Below are 20,546 nucleotides of genomic sequence, written 5' to 3' on the forward strand. Positions count from 1 at the left end.
AAGGAAGGGTCTTCCACGGTGGTAGTGCTGCCCACACCCAAAAAATGCATATCGTTAATAAAATAAATATCTATATCGATACAGATATATATATATATATATATATATATATATATATATATATATATATATATATATATATATATATATATATATATATATATATATATATAAGAATTATTGCAGCAGCAACAACAATGAATAATCAAAGTCATGGGGCAAAAAATGTTTAACCCAAGGTTTCCAAATTTTGTTGAATTTTCAAGTCAGCTTCTGATTAAAATGGTGCCCTCAATGGGCTCCCCAAAACAAACAGGCAGCATTTTTTGTGTTTTGTCAGCAGTCAGCCTTTTCACGCAGCAGCAGATTCCCACAGCAAAAAGCATGAGAGAGAGCACCCTGAGTATCAGTCAGTGCGCTATGTAAAGGCCTGCGGACAGCTGAGACTAATAATGAGGTTCATCCAGCAAGTAGGATGTGAACCTAGGGATAAAGGCTTTATCTCGACCAAAGCTCTACAAAGTCTCTGGGCTCCAGGACCCAGTACAGAAATTATTAATATTTTAGAAAACAAAAATTGTGTTTTCCCCACATCCACCACAAACCCTGGAGCCCCTTTCCCTTGCCATGTGTATGTGAGAAACCTAGGTTACACATATACACCATCCACAATCCTGCCAGCCAGTGACTCACAATAAATGTACTGTGCAATGGGGTGGATTTACTAAAATGTTACTAACCCCAGGACCCTGCATTCACTATATCTGATCTCCCACAGTGCACAGAACATTGAATGCAATTATTTTAGTAAATATAAACTGCTAAATACCTTTTCTCATCAGTAGTATATAGCAGTCTTGCATCTCCTATCAGTGTCCAGCTGAGCACTGGTTAAAGCTCGTAGGAGGAGTTTTCATTCTCCACTGACTGTCCTATGAAGCCACATGACTCTCTGTCTGAACAGTGCTGATTGGCCTTGTGCTGCTCACATGCACTATCCCAAAAAAAAAAAAAAAAAAACTCTAGCAATCCATACCAAACTGAGCATGTGCAGAGTGCCTCCTAGGGCTCTGTACTAACAGCAGATGGATTGGGGACAGTGGAAGGAGGGGATGATCAGAGAAGATAGGATCAAACTGCCTTTTTACACAATGTGGAAGATTAACCTCTTAGGTTCCACAGTGAGTATAACAAGTATGCTTTACTGCATATACACACTGATTTTACTGTTGTTGGTTTAGGAACACTTTAATAGAGCATTCTCACTTTACGATACATAGCATATACAGTATAGTATATACATTGTCTATCTTTTAGCCCTGATGATGGGGGTATTTTTAGCTACCGAAACGCAGTGTGACACTTGTTACTTGGATTTCTATGATGGAATTAATAACTTTGGACTCCAAATCCATGAGGTTTTCACATATTTGCCAAATAATAATCAACTGACAGCTCTATCTGGTGGGGAAATGTTTATGGCACACCTTCAGATAATATATATATATTTCTGTCCGCAGATTCTTTTTTAATAACATTACTCGAAAAGATGCGGAAAGACAACTATTAGCTCCAGAAAACATTCCTGGAACCTTCCTTATCCGGGAGAGTGAAACAAACCCAGGTACAGTATGTTACCAAAAAGTTATAAGACAAGTAAAAGAAGGCGCAATACAAAATACCTTATATACTATTGCCTATACACACAAGGGCAGGATCCATACAAACATATATATAACATATATATGGGTGGAGTAAGAGTCATTCAAGGCAGCCGCCAGAAAGAACCAAAAAGCCAGGTCCAATATGCTAGAGAAAAACAAGGAAGAGGGGCGCCACTGAATATGTATCAGATTAAATTTATTATTAAAAAACAATATCCACTCACATGTAAAACTGAAGTGTAGATCTCAGGTACATCTCATGACACAAGAAGGAGCGGAGGACTACAAGTGGCAGCAAGTCCGAATGCACTAACATCACCTCTCATAGGCTGAAGATGAGCTGTACTGAGCCAATTTTGTAGTCTGTTGACGTTTTGCACTATGGTTTTGTTTTTTACTTTTGTATAAAATTGGTTGCTTGATTCTTTTCAATAAAAGATCAATCGTGCCCCATTCCAGGTGTTGTGGAAGGAATAGTGCCCGATTCCAGGTGTCAGTGGAAGAAATAGTGCCCCATTCCAGGTGTTAGTGGAAGGAATAGTGCCCTATTTCAGGTTTTTCATGGAACATCCAAGGAATACACATCCATGTTCAGAATATTTACAATATATACGTAATCCACTACCAACACATTTTTAGAAAACTATTTACATAAAGCAGCAGAGAGGGCCTAAGAGGCACAACCCATCACCTATGTACACAGCCATTTATCAAAAATTAATCCAAAAAAATAATAATCTAGGGTGATAAGAGACAGACAGCCACACCCGGGAAAGAGACTCCTGGCAGTCAGGGAGGCTTGAAACCCCTCCACGCCTTCAACCAAACCCCCTGACTCCACTTGTCTCTCTCAAGCACCCGAATCTTCTCCACCTCATGCAAAATGTCATATACCACCACCTCAACAGGAAGGATTTTAAATCGAATGCAGACCTGACACCATGCGTTCCAGGTGAAATAATGGACTACTAGGCTAACTAAAAAAAGTGTATCCAAACAAAAAACCCCACCAGTATTGAATGCTCCGTACACCCACTCGGCATAACCCAGCCTGGAGAGGAAAGGAACACCGAGGGCCCGCCCCACCTGTTTGTACATCTCTATGTTAAAAGTGCAAAGGAGCAGAAAATGGTCCATAGTCTCCTCCTCACCTGCACACGCCTCCCGAGGACAGCTACGATCCATCCTACTGCGGAATTTCAAATTGCCCCTAACATAGAGCCTTCCATGGAAGCACAACCAGGCCAGATCCCTGAATTTAGGGGGTACTCTGTCCAAATTAATAAGTCTTAACCCTGCCCTCAAAACTGGGCCTGGACAATCCCTTAAGGCCAGTGGGTCATGAAAGACTTCGCTCAAGACTCGACTCATAAGGACTTTCCTCTGAACCGATCTGAGATCTTCAGCCGACAATCGCCACTGCCGTAGTAACTTCAGGCACAGAGCGACATAGGCTGGTAGCTGACCATGATGACCCCTGAGATTCTTCACTTGGCCACCTTCTTGCCAAAGTTGTAGAAAAGGCCTAAACCAAGATCTAAATATGCCTGCCCATCCAGGAGGTTCCACTGCAAGCATATTACCAATGTTAAACTTGAGAAAAAGCAGTGAAAAGAAAAGAACTGGGTTGACCATACCTAAGCCACCCTCCCTCCTGGATAGATAGGTGACATTCCTCTTGATGGGGTTCAGTCTGTTCCCCCACAACATCTGAAAGAACACACTACTGACCTTAGCATAGAGAGACACTGGCAAGATGCAGACAAAGCTGACATACAAGAAGATCGGAATCAGGTAAGTCTTAATCAGATCTACCCTTTCCCTCGTAGATAACTTCCATCTCTTCCAGCTGACCACCTTAGTATTGGCAATTTCCAGTCTGCCTTCCCAGTTTTTGAGGCCATAATTGCCGGGTCCAAATTCAATGCCTAGAATCTTAATTCTTTCCTGGGGAACTGGAAAGGTGTCCGGGAGATCAAACCCCCCACCTTCCTTTCCCATCCAGAAAACTTCACTCCTTTCCTGATTGATCTTGAAGCCTGATGCTTCAGAATACCGTGATGTCAGAGAGACCACCTCCTCTGCTTCATCCGCCCCAGTGACAATCACTGACACGTCGTCCGCATAGGCAACAACCCTCAAAGGCGGCTTTCTAGCCTCCTGATGAAGGGGTCGATTGCAAACACATAGAGCAGGGGACTCAGGGGACAACCTTGGCGCACCCCAGAGCCAATCTCAAAGGACTGCCCAACCCAACCATTAACAAGAGGAAAGCTTTCTGCCCCCTTATACAAGACTTTTAACCAATCAACAAAACCACCCGGCAGACCGTACTTACTAAGGAGCAACCACAGGTACTCATGGTTAACACGATCAAAAGCCTTTGCCTGATCCAATGTGAGCAAATACTTTCCCCAGCCTACAGCCCTGTACCGCTCCAGGGCCTCCCGGACAGCTAAAACCGCTGTGAAGGTGCACTTACCCTGGACCGAACAGTGCTGATGGCGAGAAAGCAAAGACTCTGCTACTGACGATAGGTGCCAGAAAATGATCTTTGCCAGTATCTTTCTATCAAAATTAAGAAGGCTGATGGGGCGCCAATTCTCAATCATCAAAGGATCTTTACCTTTTGAAAGAAGAATCACAGCCGAGTGCCTCATGGAAGGAGAAAGCACCCCCTCAGCAAGGCAACTGTTAAAAACCTTTACCAAATGTGGGGCCAGAATAGACTTAAAGGCTTTGTAAAACTCAGCCGTCAAGCCATCCGGTCCAGGTGACTTTTTGATGGCAAGCTGTTCAATTGCCCTCATCACCTCTTCAACTGTGATCTCCTCTGTCAAATTCATCAATGGAACATCTCCACCATTTAGACCTGGAGTAGAGTCCAAAAAGCTTTCCATCTTGTCACGGTCAAGCTCTTTCCTCCCAAGAAGGTCAGCATAAAAGGACCTCACGACCTCCAGAATCCCTGACCTGGACTTTGTCAAGGAACCTGTACTGTCCTTAAGGCCAACAACCATTTTAACAGCTACACCTTGTTTGCAGTTCAGTTCTGGTAAGGGTCAGGCGAGTGGTACTTCCCATAGTCCCTCTCCAGAACCAAAGAGGCATGCCGGTCATATTGACACTTCCTGAGAAGGAGTTTCACTTCGGAGATTGCCCCAGGATCTCCTCCTCTCGAGACAAGAATATCCAGCTTCCTCCATAATCGTTGGTAGGTCATGTATTTATTAAACAGTTTTCTATTGACTAGGCCCCAGAAGAATCCAGCGATCCTCTTTTTGGTCAGCTCCCACCACTCAGCCTTGCTGCTACAAAAGTCCAGGATGGTCACCTGAGCCTGAAAGAATTCCTCAAAGGATTGTCTAACATGTTCTTCCTTGTGTATAGTTGAATTCAATCTCCAGATGCCCTTGCCCCTCTGAGGGGCGTCTGCAGCATTCAGGACCACAGATAGCATACAGTGATCAGAGAACTCTACTGCCTGAACCCCTGGGGGTGAGAAAGCAGAGGTCTCCTTAAACAAAAAAAACTATCTATTCTACTCTGACTACTACCTCGATGAAAGGTGAACCCGGTGTCATCCGGGATTGCTTAATGTGCACATCCACAAGACCAGCATCCCTAACCATACTATTTAAAAAAACGCTATCATATCCCAGCCTGTCCCTGAAGTCCTTCCTGTCCTTGGGCCTAGTTACTGTATTAAAGTCACCTCCAAAGAGCACTTGCCGGGATATAAAAAGAAATGGCTTGATCCTTGTAAAAAGGCATTTCCTGTCCCACTTTGTGTGCGGCCCATAAACATTAATTAGGCGCAGGTCCTGCCCTCCCACAAGGACATCTAAGACCACACATCTCCCAATCTCCACCTCAATAACCCGCCGGACAGTTACCAAGCGGTTTTAAACAACACCGCCACACCGCTGTAAGGCTCGGCCGCAAGAGACCAGTAAGATGGACCATACCTCCACTCTCTCTTGGCCATATGAATATCTGCCAACGAGGTGAGTCTAGTCTCTTGCAAAAATAACATTTCAGCATCTAATTGGCTGAACAAAAAGAAGGCAATAGAACGAGCTCTTACTGACTTAATGCTGGCGACATTTATTGTCACCACTTTTAACGGAGGGGGAACTGCCATTTGGGTTATTGAGTGGATTGCTTCTTAGCTCCCCTCTGCTGCTCATCACCAGAAGCCTCTCTCTTTCTTGAGGCCGCCTCAAACTCCATTTCCGAATTGGAACTACGCTCTGAAGAAGCTCCAGATGAGGAAATATCCCACTTAGAGGACCTATGACGGTTGGAGACAGGCACTGGAGCCCGTTCCATCCTCACCGCCTGCTTCTTCCGCTTCCCAACCTTCCTTCTCTCCTCCAGGTACTGCAGGTCAGCTTCAGAGATGCCCTCATCTCTTATTTTTGTCTTTGAAGTCTTTACAGAAGACTCCTTTACAGAGGAAGAAGCGACCTTTTTAGTACATGCTACCACTCCTGGTGGGGGGGGTGCTCCCTTTGAGTCAGACTTAGGAGGGGTAGACTCCTGGGGGGGCACAGACTTAAAAGGTTCTGACACAAGAGGAGAGGGTACAGTAGGCGGGGGGGACACGGAGACAGATACAGAAAGAATACTTACAGACACAGGAGGGGTGGCCACAGGAACTGGAGAGGGATCCTGAGCAGGACCAGGGGAGTCGGTCACCGCAGAGGAATATGGTACACCAGGGGCCTCACCCTCCATGCTGTCCAGCCTTGACGAGTCATCTAGTACCTCCTTCGCCATATTGTGCCAGGCTTCAGGACATCTGCTATAGGGGTGGCCAGGGCGCAGGCACAGGTTGCACCTGATCATCTCGGTGCAGTCATTGGCCATATGACCCTGACCCCGACACACTGAACATATCAAGGCTGAACAGGAGGAGCTCAAATGCCCCTTTTCTCCACAGCGGTGACACAGCTTCGGCTGACCAGGGTAGAAAATAGTCATCCTATCCCTCCCTATAAAAGCTGAAGAGGGCAGGTGACGGACAAAATTCCCATCCCTGGCCAACCTGACTGTAACCAACCAACCCCCAGTCCAGATGTTAAGTTCATTAAGTATTTTATTGGGCTTAGTCAATACCTCACCATAATTTTTTAACCAGACCTCTAAATCTCGAGCAGGAACACTCTCATTAGTCAGAATAATTGTGATCTTTTTCACCGTTGACCTCTGTGAAACCGCAACTGGGGTCAGACCTTCCCATTCAGGTCTTGACCTGCACCGAGCCTCATATCGCTCCCAGAAAAGGTCAAGACCCTCTGGCCTAGTGAAACTAATAGTATATTCCCGGCTCCCAGCAACATGTATTAGGGCATACAGATCGTTTGCCCCAAAACCCATCTCCAAAATCATGTCCACTACTGCACGCCATGCTGGAGGGATTGTGCCACCTTCCCATTTAAGAATGACTACATTTCATCTCGGACCCTCAGCAGAAGCCAGAGACCCAAGACCAGATCCTGGGATGCTCAAAGTGGTAGGCCGCAGGGGGAAAACCTGCTTGGGGGTGGAGCTACCAGGAGCAGAGCGTACCACCTGAGCAAATGTAGGCTTATCAGGGCCAAGGCCCCACACTGATGTCACATTAGTCTGTACATTACTACTACTATTATTATTATTATTAACTGCTGGAACGGAGTTGGTAGGACTGTCCATCACACTGGTACTGGGATGATTTTTATCAGTCACGCACACATTCACATTCCCATCAGGAATAGTCACAGTTTCTGATGTAATACCAGCTGTCTCCTGAAGCTGTGCTGTAGTGTCTTCAGCAGCTGTGGGGCAAACAGCTTTAGACTCAGCTAAAGGGGGGTTAATTGGTTCTGCTGAATCTTGCAGTTCCTCTGTAGAAATGTCATGTTTTAAATGCATTTTTTGCTGTACTGCAGCATCAGCAGGCACAGCATTGCTACACATAGGACTAGCAGCCTGATTGTCACTGGGCACATTGTCAATATCAGTCACAGTGTTGAAAAAAAATGTTTTATGCACCACATGGGGCTTGACAGGCTTTACCTTGTCAGGCACATTATCAGTAATGTCCTCATCATGAAGTCCTGGGAAGGCATGGGGCTGCTTACCTCTCCCTGAGGGGGCAGGGGGTCTGAACTGGGGGTCTCCTCCTCCACCTCGCAAACCTTCTATCATTGCAGAATTTTTCCTTAAAGGGCCCATCTTTGCCTTCCATTATGGCCACAATGGTTTCCTGGTGTTCCACCTGGACCTTGGCCAGTTGGATCTCCAGATCCATGGACCCACGTTTCTGGCTGTGCAAGCCCTCACGCTGCCTTCTCAAGCACTTCAGCTCTGCTCCCAGTTTATAGAGCTTGTCTCTTTCCCTATTCAGGACCTTAATCCCGGCCACCACTCGCTCCTGAATTGCCTCTGAGCCTTCACCCTCACCTGGGGCAGAGAGATCACAAGCCATGGCTTGTACAGGGGCAGGCATGTCACCCGATGGCCCAGGAGATGGCTGCGAGCTTCCAGCAGGAGAGGTCCACTTGGCCTCCATGGCTTCCCCAGAAAGGGGCCAGGAGAGCTGGGAGAGATTTCACCACCACTCCCCTCTCACACGGATCACCTGGAGCAGCTCCAGAGACACCTTCCTCCTGACACACCTGTGCTCCAATGATGGGTGGGGCACTATTCCTTCTATTGACACCTGGAATGGGGCACTATTCCTTCCATGGACAACCTGGAATAGATATAGTCAGGAGAATAATTTGGTGGGACTTTATAGGTGCCACCAAATTAAAGTCCCACCAAATTATTCTCCTGACTATATCTACTACTCAGGGATGGTGGTGCCTTCTCCTTGACATTGTCACCTATCCATTTTTAGTAAAAACCTGGAATAGGGCACCATTCCTTCCACTAAAACCTGGAATGGGGCATGATTCCTTCCACTAACACCTGGAATGGGGCACTATTTCTTCCACTGACACCTGGAATCAGGCACTATTCCTTCCAGGACACCTGGAATCAGGCTCTATTCCTTCCACTGACACCTGGAATGGGTATACCATTCCTTCCACTGACACCTGGAATGGGTATACCATTCCTTCCACCGACACCTGGAATGGATATACCATTCCTTCCACCGACACCTGGAAAGGGATACTATTACTTCCACTAACACCTAGAATGGGACACTCAAAGGGTTAGCAAAGGGTTAAAAGGGTTAAATATGTTCCTAGCTGGTGTTTTACTAAAGTGTTGGAGGTGCTTGTACTAGGGGAAGGCAGAGATCCATGGTCCTACTTATCAGCAACACAGGATCAATGTCTTCCCCCGCTGACAGAAAGGCAATCTGCCTTGTGCTATTCTGCCTGTGCAACGAATAATCAACAGGTGGCGGCAGACATCAAGTCGGCGGTACCCCGCTGATTAGCTTCTGCCGTTAATAATCACAGCGGGAGCGGACCGCCCATGGCGCGCCTGCGCACCCCCAACCTGGAAGTGCTGGATTACGTACTAGGTATGTGATCCAACACAGAAGAGCCGCCTTGTCACTGTATATATACAGTATGCAGTTGGCAAACGGTTAACAGATGGCAATGAAAAGCAATCATATAAAAACAACAGGTGAAACCCCACATTTGCCACCATCCTCATAGACCAACTGCCCCTTCCCAAGTCAGTATGGACATACGGGGGGGGGGGGGAGAATGAGGGGATGCAGTGCCTGAGCGGGTCAGTCAGGTGTGCATTGAGACCACCTAGCACCAACACAAAGGGAGAAGATTAAATATGGTTTAAGAAATATCTAAAAAGAACTAATAAGGTGTATCAAATAAGTAAAAAAAGTTGGTCTATGAGGATCACATTATTATTAATATAAGGATTATTCAGCGATCTATTCCCATGATTTGACTCCTATGCCCCCAAGGGATATGGATACCCCCAGCTAAGAACTCCTTCCTTATTGTAACAAATATAAAGAACCTCACTTGGCAGTGACATCTTAGAGGCAAGCATATAAATTTGGCATAATCACCACATAAATGTAGGATGTGAAAGTCACACGTTGTTTCTTGGGGCTGAATAGACAGGAAACCACATCTCTTCGCATCTTTGTTAGCTTTCATTTAGAGGAAGGTATGTCCCGCACATCTCCTCCAACGTCTGGCCAATATTTTAGGAGTTCTGCATTATATATGGTTCCATATGTGTCCTCTGCTCTCCATCCACAACCGCTTATGGGGGGAGACTTTGAAAGTGCGGCATATTTCCCTGTACACTAAATGAAGATCATGGACGCAGATTATAGCGCCGTCTTCTTGGAAGAGAGATAAAAGTGTTTGAGGCTCATAAAGAGGTGAAGTGAGGTTTATGTGAATAACACTTGTGTCATGCGAAGTTCTAAGAGATGAAAGAAATCCCATGAAGCAAAGCCGTAGACGTGCCGCCACAGAGTGTTATGCGCCAGTTTATCCTCACAGTGCAGCAACAAATATCTTCGTGATTCCGTCAGTGGTAGAGGGTTGTGGTAATTGCTGAATCACTCCGTTGTTTTAATTTATTTACTGCAATTAAAGATGGAATTCCTATAAAACAAAAAACTGTAGTTCTCCTCTAAATTCATCTAAAGTGTTGGCTGTCAAATATTTTCTCAATAAGCAAGTCATGACTCTCCAACTGAACTACAGATCCCAGCATTCTCCTATTAACTTTGCAAAGAATGGCCCTAGATGAGTCAGTTTGTTTTGTTTAACCACTTCAATACAGGGCACTTTCACCCCCTTCCTGCCCAGGCCAATTTTCAGCTTTCAGCGCTGTCACACTTTGAATGCGCGGTCATGCTACCCTGTAACCATGTGACATTTTTATCAATTTCTTCACACAAATAGAGATTTCTTTTGTTGGTATTTAATCACTGCTGGGTTTTTTATTTTTTACAAAAAAAACCCCGAAAATTTTGAAATAAAAAAAGTTTTTCTAAGTTTCTGTCAGTAAATTTAATAAAATAATAAATAAGTCATTTTTCTCCTTCACTGATGGGCACTGATAGGCTGCACTGATGAGGTGGCACTGATGAGGAGACACTAATATGCCGCACTTATGGCCACTGATAGGTGGCACTGATATGTGGCACTGATGAGCACTGATAGGCAGCACTGATGGGTGGCACTGGTGGGCACTGATAGGTGGCACTGATGGGCACTGATAGGCGGCACTGGTGGGCACTGATAGGCAGCATGGATAGGCAGCACTGATGGGCACTGATGGGCGGCACTGATGGGCACTGATAGGCAGCATGGATAGGCAGCACTGATGGGCACTGATAGGCGGCACTGGTGGGCACTGATAGGCAGCATGGATAGGCAGCACTGATGGGTGGCACTGATGGGCATTGATGGGTGGCACTGATGGGCAGCAATGATGGGCATTGATGGGCAACAATGTTGGGCTGCACTGATAGCCAGCACTAACTGGCATCACTAATGGGCACTGATTGGTGGCACTGATTGCTGGAACTGGTGGGCACTGATTGCTGAACTGGTGGTGTGTTATTGTAATCAGGGCACTGATGATCAGTGCCCTGATGACATGTCTTGATGTCCCCTAGGAGGAGATGCCACGGATCGGCTCTCCTCGCCACATACTCTGTCAATGTGAGGCGATGAGAGCCTATTACCGGCATCTCCGTGTTTACATGTGACCGGCTGTAATTGGACACAGCCAGTCACATTATTTAAAGTGCCACGGCTCTTTACAGAGATTGGGGTCATGCCGTGTCCTAGCAACGTGGCCACGATCACTGATCACTGCACTGCGCCCCCACGTCATGCCAGAACGAGAGCCACACCGCCCCACCGTCATTTGACTGTGGGCGGGCAGCAAGCGGTTAATCAGCAGGCTGACCAGATTCCCCCATCCGCTCAGTTGAGGTGGATGGGGAAATCCTCCACTGTGTCATTGTATCCTGACAGTGTGGAGACTTCCCTGCCCTCAGAATACACAGAGCAGAAATTTTCCAACAGGATGATTGAAGAGAAGTCAATCAATATGTGGGCAGGGCCTACTTCGCCTTGCACGCGGGGTTACCTTTGCCCGGCTGATCGATACCCAGGACCAGGCGGAGACTGCGGTCATGTGAAGAATCGAACATTAAAGGGGTTGTAAACCCTCGCCGTTTTGCACCTTAATCCATTCTATGCATTAAGGGGAAAAACATTATTTAATACAGCAGCGCCCCCGAGCCCCCCTTATACTTACCTGAGCCCCGAAATTTGCGCAACGGGAACGAGCACACCAGCTCCGGCCAGTGTCTCGTGTCCTGATTGGATAGATTGATAGCAGCGCAGCCATTGGATCCCGCTACTGTCAATCAAATCCAATGACGCGGACGCCGGGGTGCAAGGCCGAGTCATACATTCGGCGGCTATGAACACCGAATGATGGACTCAGGAGCGTGCCCGCAAGGTAACCCCCAGGTAGAGTGCTTCTCCTAGGGGGTTATCTGATGTGGGGAGGAGCTGCGAGAGCCGCCGGGGGAACCCTGAAGATGAGGCAGTTCCCCAACTTAGAGATGAGCCTTCGCTGTGTGCAGTAAAAGTGCAGAATTCACCTGAAAAAGTGCTGTCCAATGTCACTACACACTGTACTTAATGTATAATAAAAGGAAGAAAAAACTGTGCTTATTTGAATAAAAATCAACCCAAAATAAACCAATTATTCAAGCAGCAACTCTACTCTGAGATATAGACACAGTATCATACTATTCAAAACATCTACAGAGTCGCACTTAATAGGTAATAAATTGCGCCCATATAATTAAAAACAATAAGTGCCATCCAAATGAAATAAAGTCCAAAAGAGTCAGAATATAAATGTGAAATCAATACATCTGCAATATGGTCACCATCCGTCACCAAGGGATCTTGTCTGGTGCACCACCACCTATATCTGGACAAACTGCATGCTTACCAGCTCAAAGGGACCTCCTATCACAGAAGGTCAGCAACACTTGTGGCTACACACCCAGCCAGGCCTTTCAATGCTGTTTAAAGATTTCCTCAGAGCCATAGGTGAAGACCATCCAGATGATGCTTCCATAAAACCACCCCCCTTTTGTAGTGGTGTTGCTCATACTCCTTTGTGCTTTAAAGACTCTGGTTCTTTAGATATGCCAGAACCAACACGTACCCCTTTGAATAACTTCAGACCGGGTTTAGATGCAACGTTACTGAAAGAATTCAACATTACAGTCCAGTAAGAACAGAGTCCAATCCTAATACTAACTATAGCTGTGTGGCTGCCCAGGCATACCGCTGCAATGTGGTAGCCCATTATGGTATTCTCCATGACTTGGATTATCTACAGAACCCCAGTGCCTCCAACGGCCTGCAAGGCACAGCAGTCCTAAGACCGCTAGTTGAGTCTTGAGCAGCGAGCCCTGGACTTCAGTCTTCCCCTTTTTTATACTTAAAGAGGTTGTAAGCCTCAGAAACCCCCCCAAAAAAAAAAAATCCTGCAAGACAAAGGCATATTGAGCTAGTATGCATCGCATATACTAGCTCATTTTAAAATACTTACCTCAGAGCGATTTCCCATGATGCTCAGCTACACTGCAGCGTGCATGAGCATCATGGGAAATGTAGTTCCAAAACATCTGGGGTGCCAAGGTTCGCCATCACTGGACTAAGGTTTGAGTAATTTAGCAAAAGACAGCTGGGCAGGGCTGACACCATTTAGTCTATAAAAATGACACGTGTTATCAGCTTACAACAGTAATTAGGAGCCGACTGCATTTCTGACAGAAGCAATGGTATTTTTTGAGTAGAGTGAGCTGTCAACAACAGTATCATGACTGCTCCTGATCATGTGACCATTGTGACAGCCAATCACACAGTGATCACATGATCAGAACCATAGGTGTGCACAGCCTATTGCATTAGGGTATGCACCCCAAATCTCAAACACATATGTGTGTGTGTGCATGTGTATATATACTGACGGTGTCAGTAGATCAATGGACGGTGTCATTAGGGCAGAGACTGGTGTCAGTAAGGCAGTGGCTGTTGTCGGTAGTTTTTATTTTTATTATTTTATTTTTTATTGTTTTTTACAATTTTATTTATTTTATTATTATTATTTTTATTTATTTTTACATTTTTCTAAGAAGCCCCGTTAGGGGGCTTTGGTAAAAAATCAGGGGTCTAAACAGGAGGAATCTGTGCCACATGGGGTGATTAGGGTGTGCCCAGGCACACCTGGTACACCCTGTGCGCATGCCTATAATCAGAGCTCTGCCACCCGGCATTAAGTTAAAGAAGGTAAAAAAAGAGCATGTATTGCAGACATGTACTACATATGCCCTTGCATACACTTAAACCACTTCCGGACCGCCGCACGCTGATATACGTCCTAACTTTGAAGAGGGATATCTTTGTTATGGCAGCAGCTAGCTGCCATATCCCTGGTATCCTCTTCTTCGGCCGGTGGTCCTCCGGTTTCCGATAATAGTGGTCTCTGTGGCGGATTCGCCGCGAGATCATTTTTATCGGCAGGGGGAGAGGGGCCCCCCGCTGTGCTCCGGTGCCCTCCGCCGCTTACCAGAGCTGTCAGTAGCGGTGGAGGCGATCGGATACTTGTCCTTCCTAGGTATGGAGACGAGTGAGGGGAAGATGGCCCCCACCCATCTCAATGCCATTGCAGGGTGGAAGCGACGTCAAAACATCGCTTCCGCCCATAGCTCTTAAAGGGCCTTTTTTTTTTTTTTTCAAATTACAATTTTTTTTTTTATTGCATTTTAGTGTAAATATGAGATCTGAGGTATTTTTGACCCCAGATCTCATATTTAAGAGGTCCTCTCATGCTTTTTTTCTATTACACGGGATGTTTACATTCCTTGTAATAGGAATAAAAGTGACACATTTTTTTTTTTTAAAGAACAGTGTAAAAATAAAAAATAAAAGGTAAAATAAATAATAATAAAAAAAACATGTTATGTATCAACGTGATCGGTAGAGCAAGAGCAATAATTCTAGCCATAGACCTTCTCTGTAACTTAAAACATATCGTTATTATATCGTTGTTATCGCAGCAGCTAGCTCTTCTTCAGCTGGCGGTCTGCTTTCCAATAATAGTGGTCTCTGTGGCGGATTCGCCTCGAGATCACTTTTATAGGCGGTGGAAGAGGGCCCCCCTCTCCGACTGCGCTCCGGTGCCCTCCGCCGGTTACCGGAGCCATCGGCAGCGGCAGAGGTGATCGGATCTTCTCCCTTGCTGCACCCGTCTCCATACCATTGCAGGGCGGAAGTGACGTTTTGAGCTTTTAAAGGGCCATTTTTTTTTTAAATGACAAAATTATTTTTATTTTTATTTTTTGATTGCATTTTTGTGTAAATATGATCTCATATTTAAGAGGTCCTGTCATGCTTTTTTTCTATTACAAGGCATGTTTACATTCTATGTAATAGGAATAAAAGTGACACATTTTTTTTTTAAAGAACAGTGTAAAATAATATGGCAGCTAGCTGCTGCCATAACAAAGATATCCCTCTTCAAAGTTAGGACGTATATCAGCGTGCGGCGGTCTGGAAGTGGTTTAATAAGGAAAAAAAAAAAATTTTTAAACGCGCCCCGTCCCGCCGAGCTCGCGTGCAGAAGCGAACGCATACATGAGTAGCGCCCGCTTATAAAAACGGTGTTCAAACCACACATGTGAGCTATCGGCGTGATCGGTAGAGCAAGAGCAATAATTCTAGCCCTAGACCTCCTCTGTAACTTAAAACATGCAACCTGTAAAGTTTTTTAAACGTCGCCTATGGAGATTTTTAAGGGTAAAAGTTTGTCGTCATTCCACGAGCGGACGCAGTTTTGAAGCGTGACATGTTGGGTATCAATTTACTTAGCGTAACATCATCTTTCACAATATAAAACAAATTGGGCTAACTTTACTGCTGTCTTCTTTTTTTATTCAAAAAAGTGTATTTTTTCCAAAAAGAGTGTGCTTGTAAGACCGCTGCGTAAATACGGTGTGACAGAAAGTATTGCAACGACCGCCATTTTATTCTCCAGGGTGTTAGAAAAAAAATTTATAACGTTTGGGGGTTCTAAGTAATTTTCTAGCAAATAAAATGTTTTTAACTTGTAAACAACAAAGAAAGAAAGAAGAAAAAGGTTAAAGTGGTTAAATATTAATAGCTGTGCTGCAGCAATTAATGTAGCAAAACGTTGCTTTAATGTGCATTGTGGGTAATATTTTATCTACATCACCAAGAAGCATGCATGAAATAATGTTATTGTTGTTATTATTATTTCTATTATGTATTTTTCTTATTGTTATAATTTTCAGGCACTTATTCACTTTCTGTGCGAGACAAAGACGCAACCCGGGGAGATTTAGTGAAACACTATAAGATCAGAATGCTGGATAATGGCGGATATTATATTTCCCCGACTCTCACATTTTCCTCACTACAAGACCTAGTGAAACATTATACTGGTGAGCAGATACTATTCCTTTTCTTGTATGACAGACCGCACTCTCCATAATGGTACATTACCCTCTTACTTTCACCTCTGTAACCATTATGGCGGGGCAATAAAAGACTGGCGACAAGCTAAATAAAATAGCAGCCCTGTTTAAAAAAGTGAAAATAGGATTAATTAATTATTTGTAAGTGATCCTGTCAACTGTAAAGCCAACTGATCACATGATTAGATCATTTTGAAGCCAGGTATATGTGGCTTTATATTTGGGGTTTGATGTACTAACGATAAATAGACTGTGCACATACCTCCCAACTGTCCCTGATTTGGAGCAATGTCCCTCTGTCCCTCTTTCCTCCTCATTTGTCCCTCATTTTGGTCTGATCTCTATAGTTGTATATAAAATGCACTTTTTATCTTTCAAAAAGTGTTTCCCAGTGCTAAACCTTTTATCCAAATTCTAAATTGCTGCATTTGTAAATTTTAAAAGCCAATATAAAGAAATAGCAGTGGTAAAAAAAAAGCACTTGTGGATTTAATTAACCTTTTTTTGGGGGTTAATTCTCCTTTAAGGGGGTGTGGCAGGGGGCGTGTCCTATGCTTACATACATTTGCTAGTAGGTGTCCCTCATTCCCATCTCAAAAATATTGGGAGGTATGTGTGCACCTCGCTAGTGCATATACACTCTGCAAGTGCAGTTGCTCTATTTACTAAGCATTCATGTACTTGAAGCGGAGTTCCGACAAAAAAAATAAAAAAAAAAAAAAGTCTACAAATAGTGTAGCTGCTGACTTTTAATAATTGGACACTTACCTGTCCCAGGGTCCAGCAATGCGGGGGAACGAAGCCCCGCTCGCCCCCCCCCCCTTCCTCTCTGCGGTGCCGGCATTGTCACTGTGGGCGCCCGGCTGTAACTTCACAGCAGGGCACGCACTGTGCATGCGCGAGCAGCACTGCGCATGCGCGAGTCGCACTGAGCAAGCGCAAGCCGCGCTGCGCGCTGTGACTGGCCGGGCAATCATCTGGGACCTGTGACGTGTCCCAGATGATTGCCGAGAGGGAGGGGGGAGAGGTGAACTTATTTCCGGTGCCGCGGTGCCCCGGGAGGAAGTGGGAGCTGGGACCCTCTAAAAAGAGGGTTTCTGCTCCCCCCCCCAAAATAAATGGCATGTCAGGGGGTCACCTTCCCTTAAAGCAGAAGTTCCATTTTTGGGTGGAACTGCGCTTTAACATCAAATACATTATTTTATCTACATTATTATTATTTTTTTTGCTGTCATTTTATAGAAAGAGCTGATGGTTTATGCCGGAAATTGGAAAAGCACTGTCCAGCATTGGAGAAAAGCACGTGGGAAGGGGATGTCTGGGAGATCCCAAGGGATTCTTTGCGGCTTGTAAAGAGGCTTGGAGCTGGGCAATTTGGAGAAGTATGGATGGGTGAGTTGTAAGTGATATCAGCACAACCAGTCTGTGATGGGACAATCCAATGTGGATACTTTGTACAATTAAAAAAGGGGTGCGCTTGGTCAATATAGTGAAAGAATGCAGGACTGAACAAATCCCTGGATTGATGTGAGAAATGTGGTATTAAATGTAAAGTGCGCTGTCAAAACGATTACATTTACACTTTACACTTAATACCACAATATAGATACTTGTTTGTTCGCCCCTGCACTGTACAGTCATCTCTGTACTGGATTTGGTTGTATTGTTAGATTTAAAGTGTTACTAAGCCCACAACAATAAAATCAGTCTGTATATGCAGTAAAGCATGCTTGTTGTACTCACTGTGGAACCTAAGGGGTTAATCCTCCATATTGTGTAAAAAGGCTGTTTGATCCTGTCTTCTCTGATCCCCCCTTCTTTTACTGTCCCCAATCCATCTTCTAATAGTACAGAGCCTTGGAGGCAGTCTGCACATGCTCAGTTTGGTGTGCATCACTAGTGAGGTTTTTTTCTTTGGGAGGGTGCATGTGATCAGCACAGGGCCAACCAGTACCATCCAGACAGAGGGATAGGGGTGCTGCAGCCTCATAGGACAGTCAGAGGAGAATGAAAACTCCTCCCTCAAACTGGACACTGATAGAAGTCACAAGACTTCTATATACTACTAATGAGAAAAGGTATTTGGCAGTTTATATTTACTAAAATAATTGCATTTCCATGTTCTGTGTGCTATGGGAGACCAGATATAGTGAATGCAGGGTCCTGGGTTTAAAAACACTTTAAGAATTCCAGATTTGGATATTTTTACATAGCCATATTGGTCCAACTTAGACCAATGAAATTGAAAAAAATGCTCCCAAGAGCCTATAGGCAGCTGAAAAAAAATTTAACTAGATTAAATATATAAAAAAAATCTCTTTAGTGCATACAAATATATATGGAACATGAATTAAAAACTACATGAGCTCTGGTATGCATAATATTCAAAAAAATGAGATGTCAATGTTACATATGCAGATAGCAAGAAACGCAAAGTGTATTTCTCAACACTGGATGCTACCACTCAGAAAATCCCAACGCGTTTCAATTGTCTTCTGTCCTGATCTTCCTCAGGGGGACGAAGACATCTAATGTTATAAAACATATCAAAATGATAGCATTGTACAAGAAGGAAGAAGTGCACATATATGGACACATCATCCAATTGATTTAGCCATTATTTGATCTAAGGAATCATACCTTCAAATTAGAATATCGAGTGTAACCAGAGCCAACTAAAAACATATGGACAGGTTGGTTTCCAGGTGGTGATCTATCTGGAAAGTGTGCAGAAGGTCCAAGGGGACCCAGGGAAAATCACACCTGCTGGATGTAAGGAATCAGAGAGGAGCACACACAAGTCTGCAATATAGATAGTATGGTTGAATGAAGATGGTTATGTGTTATTCAATTGTAGATGGTAAAAAATGTCATTATGCATCATGTATTTTTGGCTTACCCACAAAAAAGCCCCTGATAGTAAAAAGCACTCAATATACAGCTGACACCTTGATAGGAATTTATATTCCAAAAAATATATATACATATATGTGTGTATCCCACTGTCAAAAGAAATCAGCAGCACGCGGGGCTATTAATTGATGCTCCTTCATTTGGACACATATGTAAAATAGGATTATATATAGAAGGGATAAAGGAAAGAAAAATCTTTATAGAGATCTCTTTACCTTAATTATGTAGTCAATTCAAATCCAATGTGGATTATCCCATGTACCTATGTTTATACCATACCTGTGGGATCCCCTGAAAGCTGACAATTACTGTAAGTGATTCTCTATAGCAGTGATGGTGAACCTTGGCACCCCAGATGTTTTGGAACTACATTTCCCATGATGCTCATGCACTGTGCAGTGTAGTTGAGTATCATGGGAAATGTAGTTTCAAAACATCTGGGGTGCCAAGGTTCACCATTACTGCACTATAGGCACCTACTCCAGGGATCTCCACTAGCTTTCAGGTCCCATGCCAAGCATGTGTTCAGCTGCATTAATGTCACCACCCTGCCTTTCCACCTCCTCCAATCAGAGAATGCTTTGTATTCATTGAGAAAATGTAAAGAGATCCCTGAATGGTGCCTGGCAATTGTTTACAGTGTACTGATTAGTGTGAGTTCCCAGTATAGCCGCTCCGAGTGGGAAGCCAGTGGAGATCACTGGAGTAGCAGTGTTTACTACAGTGATTTTCAGCTTCCTTAAGGATCCAACAGGTATGGCACATACATAATTACAGTACGTTGGTCCAAACTGGACCAATGTAACTATATAAAAATATCCATTATGGCTTGGAGCTGGGCAATATCCACTATGCAAAAATATCCACAATTAATAGCATATATTTCAAGCCTTAGGTCCACCATACATGGTCTAGTGGTCCATAAGGGTGCATTCACACTTGCAAATTCACCTGTTCAAGGATTATCGGGGGCTCCCGCGATCAGCTACTAGCCCATATTGAAAGCAATAGGAGGCTGCTGGTTCTTGCAGCTTATTGCACCCACTCGCATGTAGTCACTCATACAGCAATCACATGCGAGTGATTGGCCCTGGACAAAGGCAGTCTGCATCCAGGGCCGGTCACTCACATGTGATTTCTGCAATGCTGCATGAGCGATTACATGTGAGTGGACACGAGAGCCAGCAGCCCCCCATTGCTTTCAATGGGGCTGCCTCTCGCAGTTCATCGTAGGAGAGGAGCCCCCGCTGGATTTCTTGCCTTTAATCACAGGCTGGGAGCATTTGCAAGTGTGAATGCCCCCTAAAGAGCATGGTAATCCCCAACACAATGGGAGTTGTTTTGTGATTGATCATCAGAACCTTTTCCCAGCATGTGCATAGCTCCCAACTGTCCCTGATTTTGAGGGACTGTCCCTGATTTGGAGCAATGTCCCTCTG

The 20,546-nt window shown here is 44.6% G+C and overlaps 1 protein-coding gene across 1 annotated transcript in view; it reads left to right on the forward strand.

Annotated features, from left to right (window-relative positions):
- The window catches only part of BLK (BLK proto-oncogene, Src family tyrosine kinase), a 95,195-nt gene that overhangs the window by 27,571 nt on the left and 47,078 nt on the right, over positions 1–20,546 (forward strand). Inside the window, exons 7-9 of the mRNA XM_073625136.1 lie at positions 1,521–1,624; positions 16,012–16,161; positions 17,437–17,586. Of these exons, the coding sequence (XP_073481237.1) occupies positions 1,521–1,624; positions 16,012–16,161; positions 17,437–17,586 (404 nt within the window). The remainder of the gene's footprint in view (positions 1–1,520; positions 1,625–16,011; positions 16,162–17,436; positions 17,587–20,546) is intronic.

This window comes from Aquarana catesbeiana, linkage group LG04 (genome assembly GCF_042186555.1).
Source record: "Aquarana catesbeiana isolate 2022-GZ linkage group LG04, ASM4218655v1, whole genome shotgun sequence".
Classification (NCBI taxonomy): Eukaryota; Metazoa; Chordata; class Amphibia; order Anura; family Ranidae; genus Aquarana; species Aquarana catesbeiana.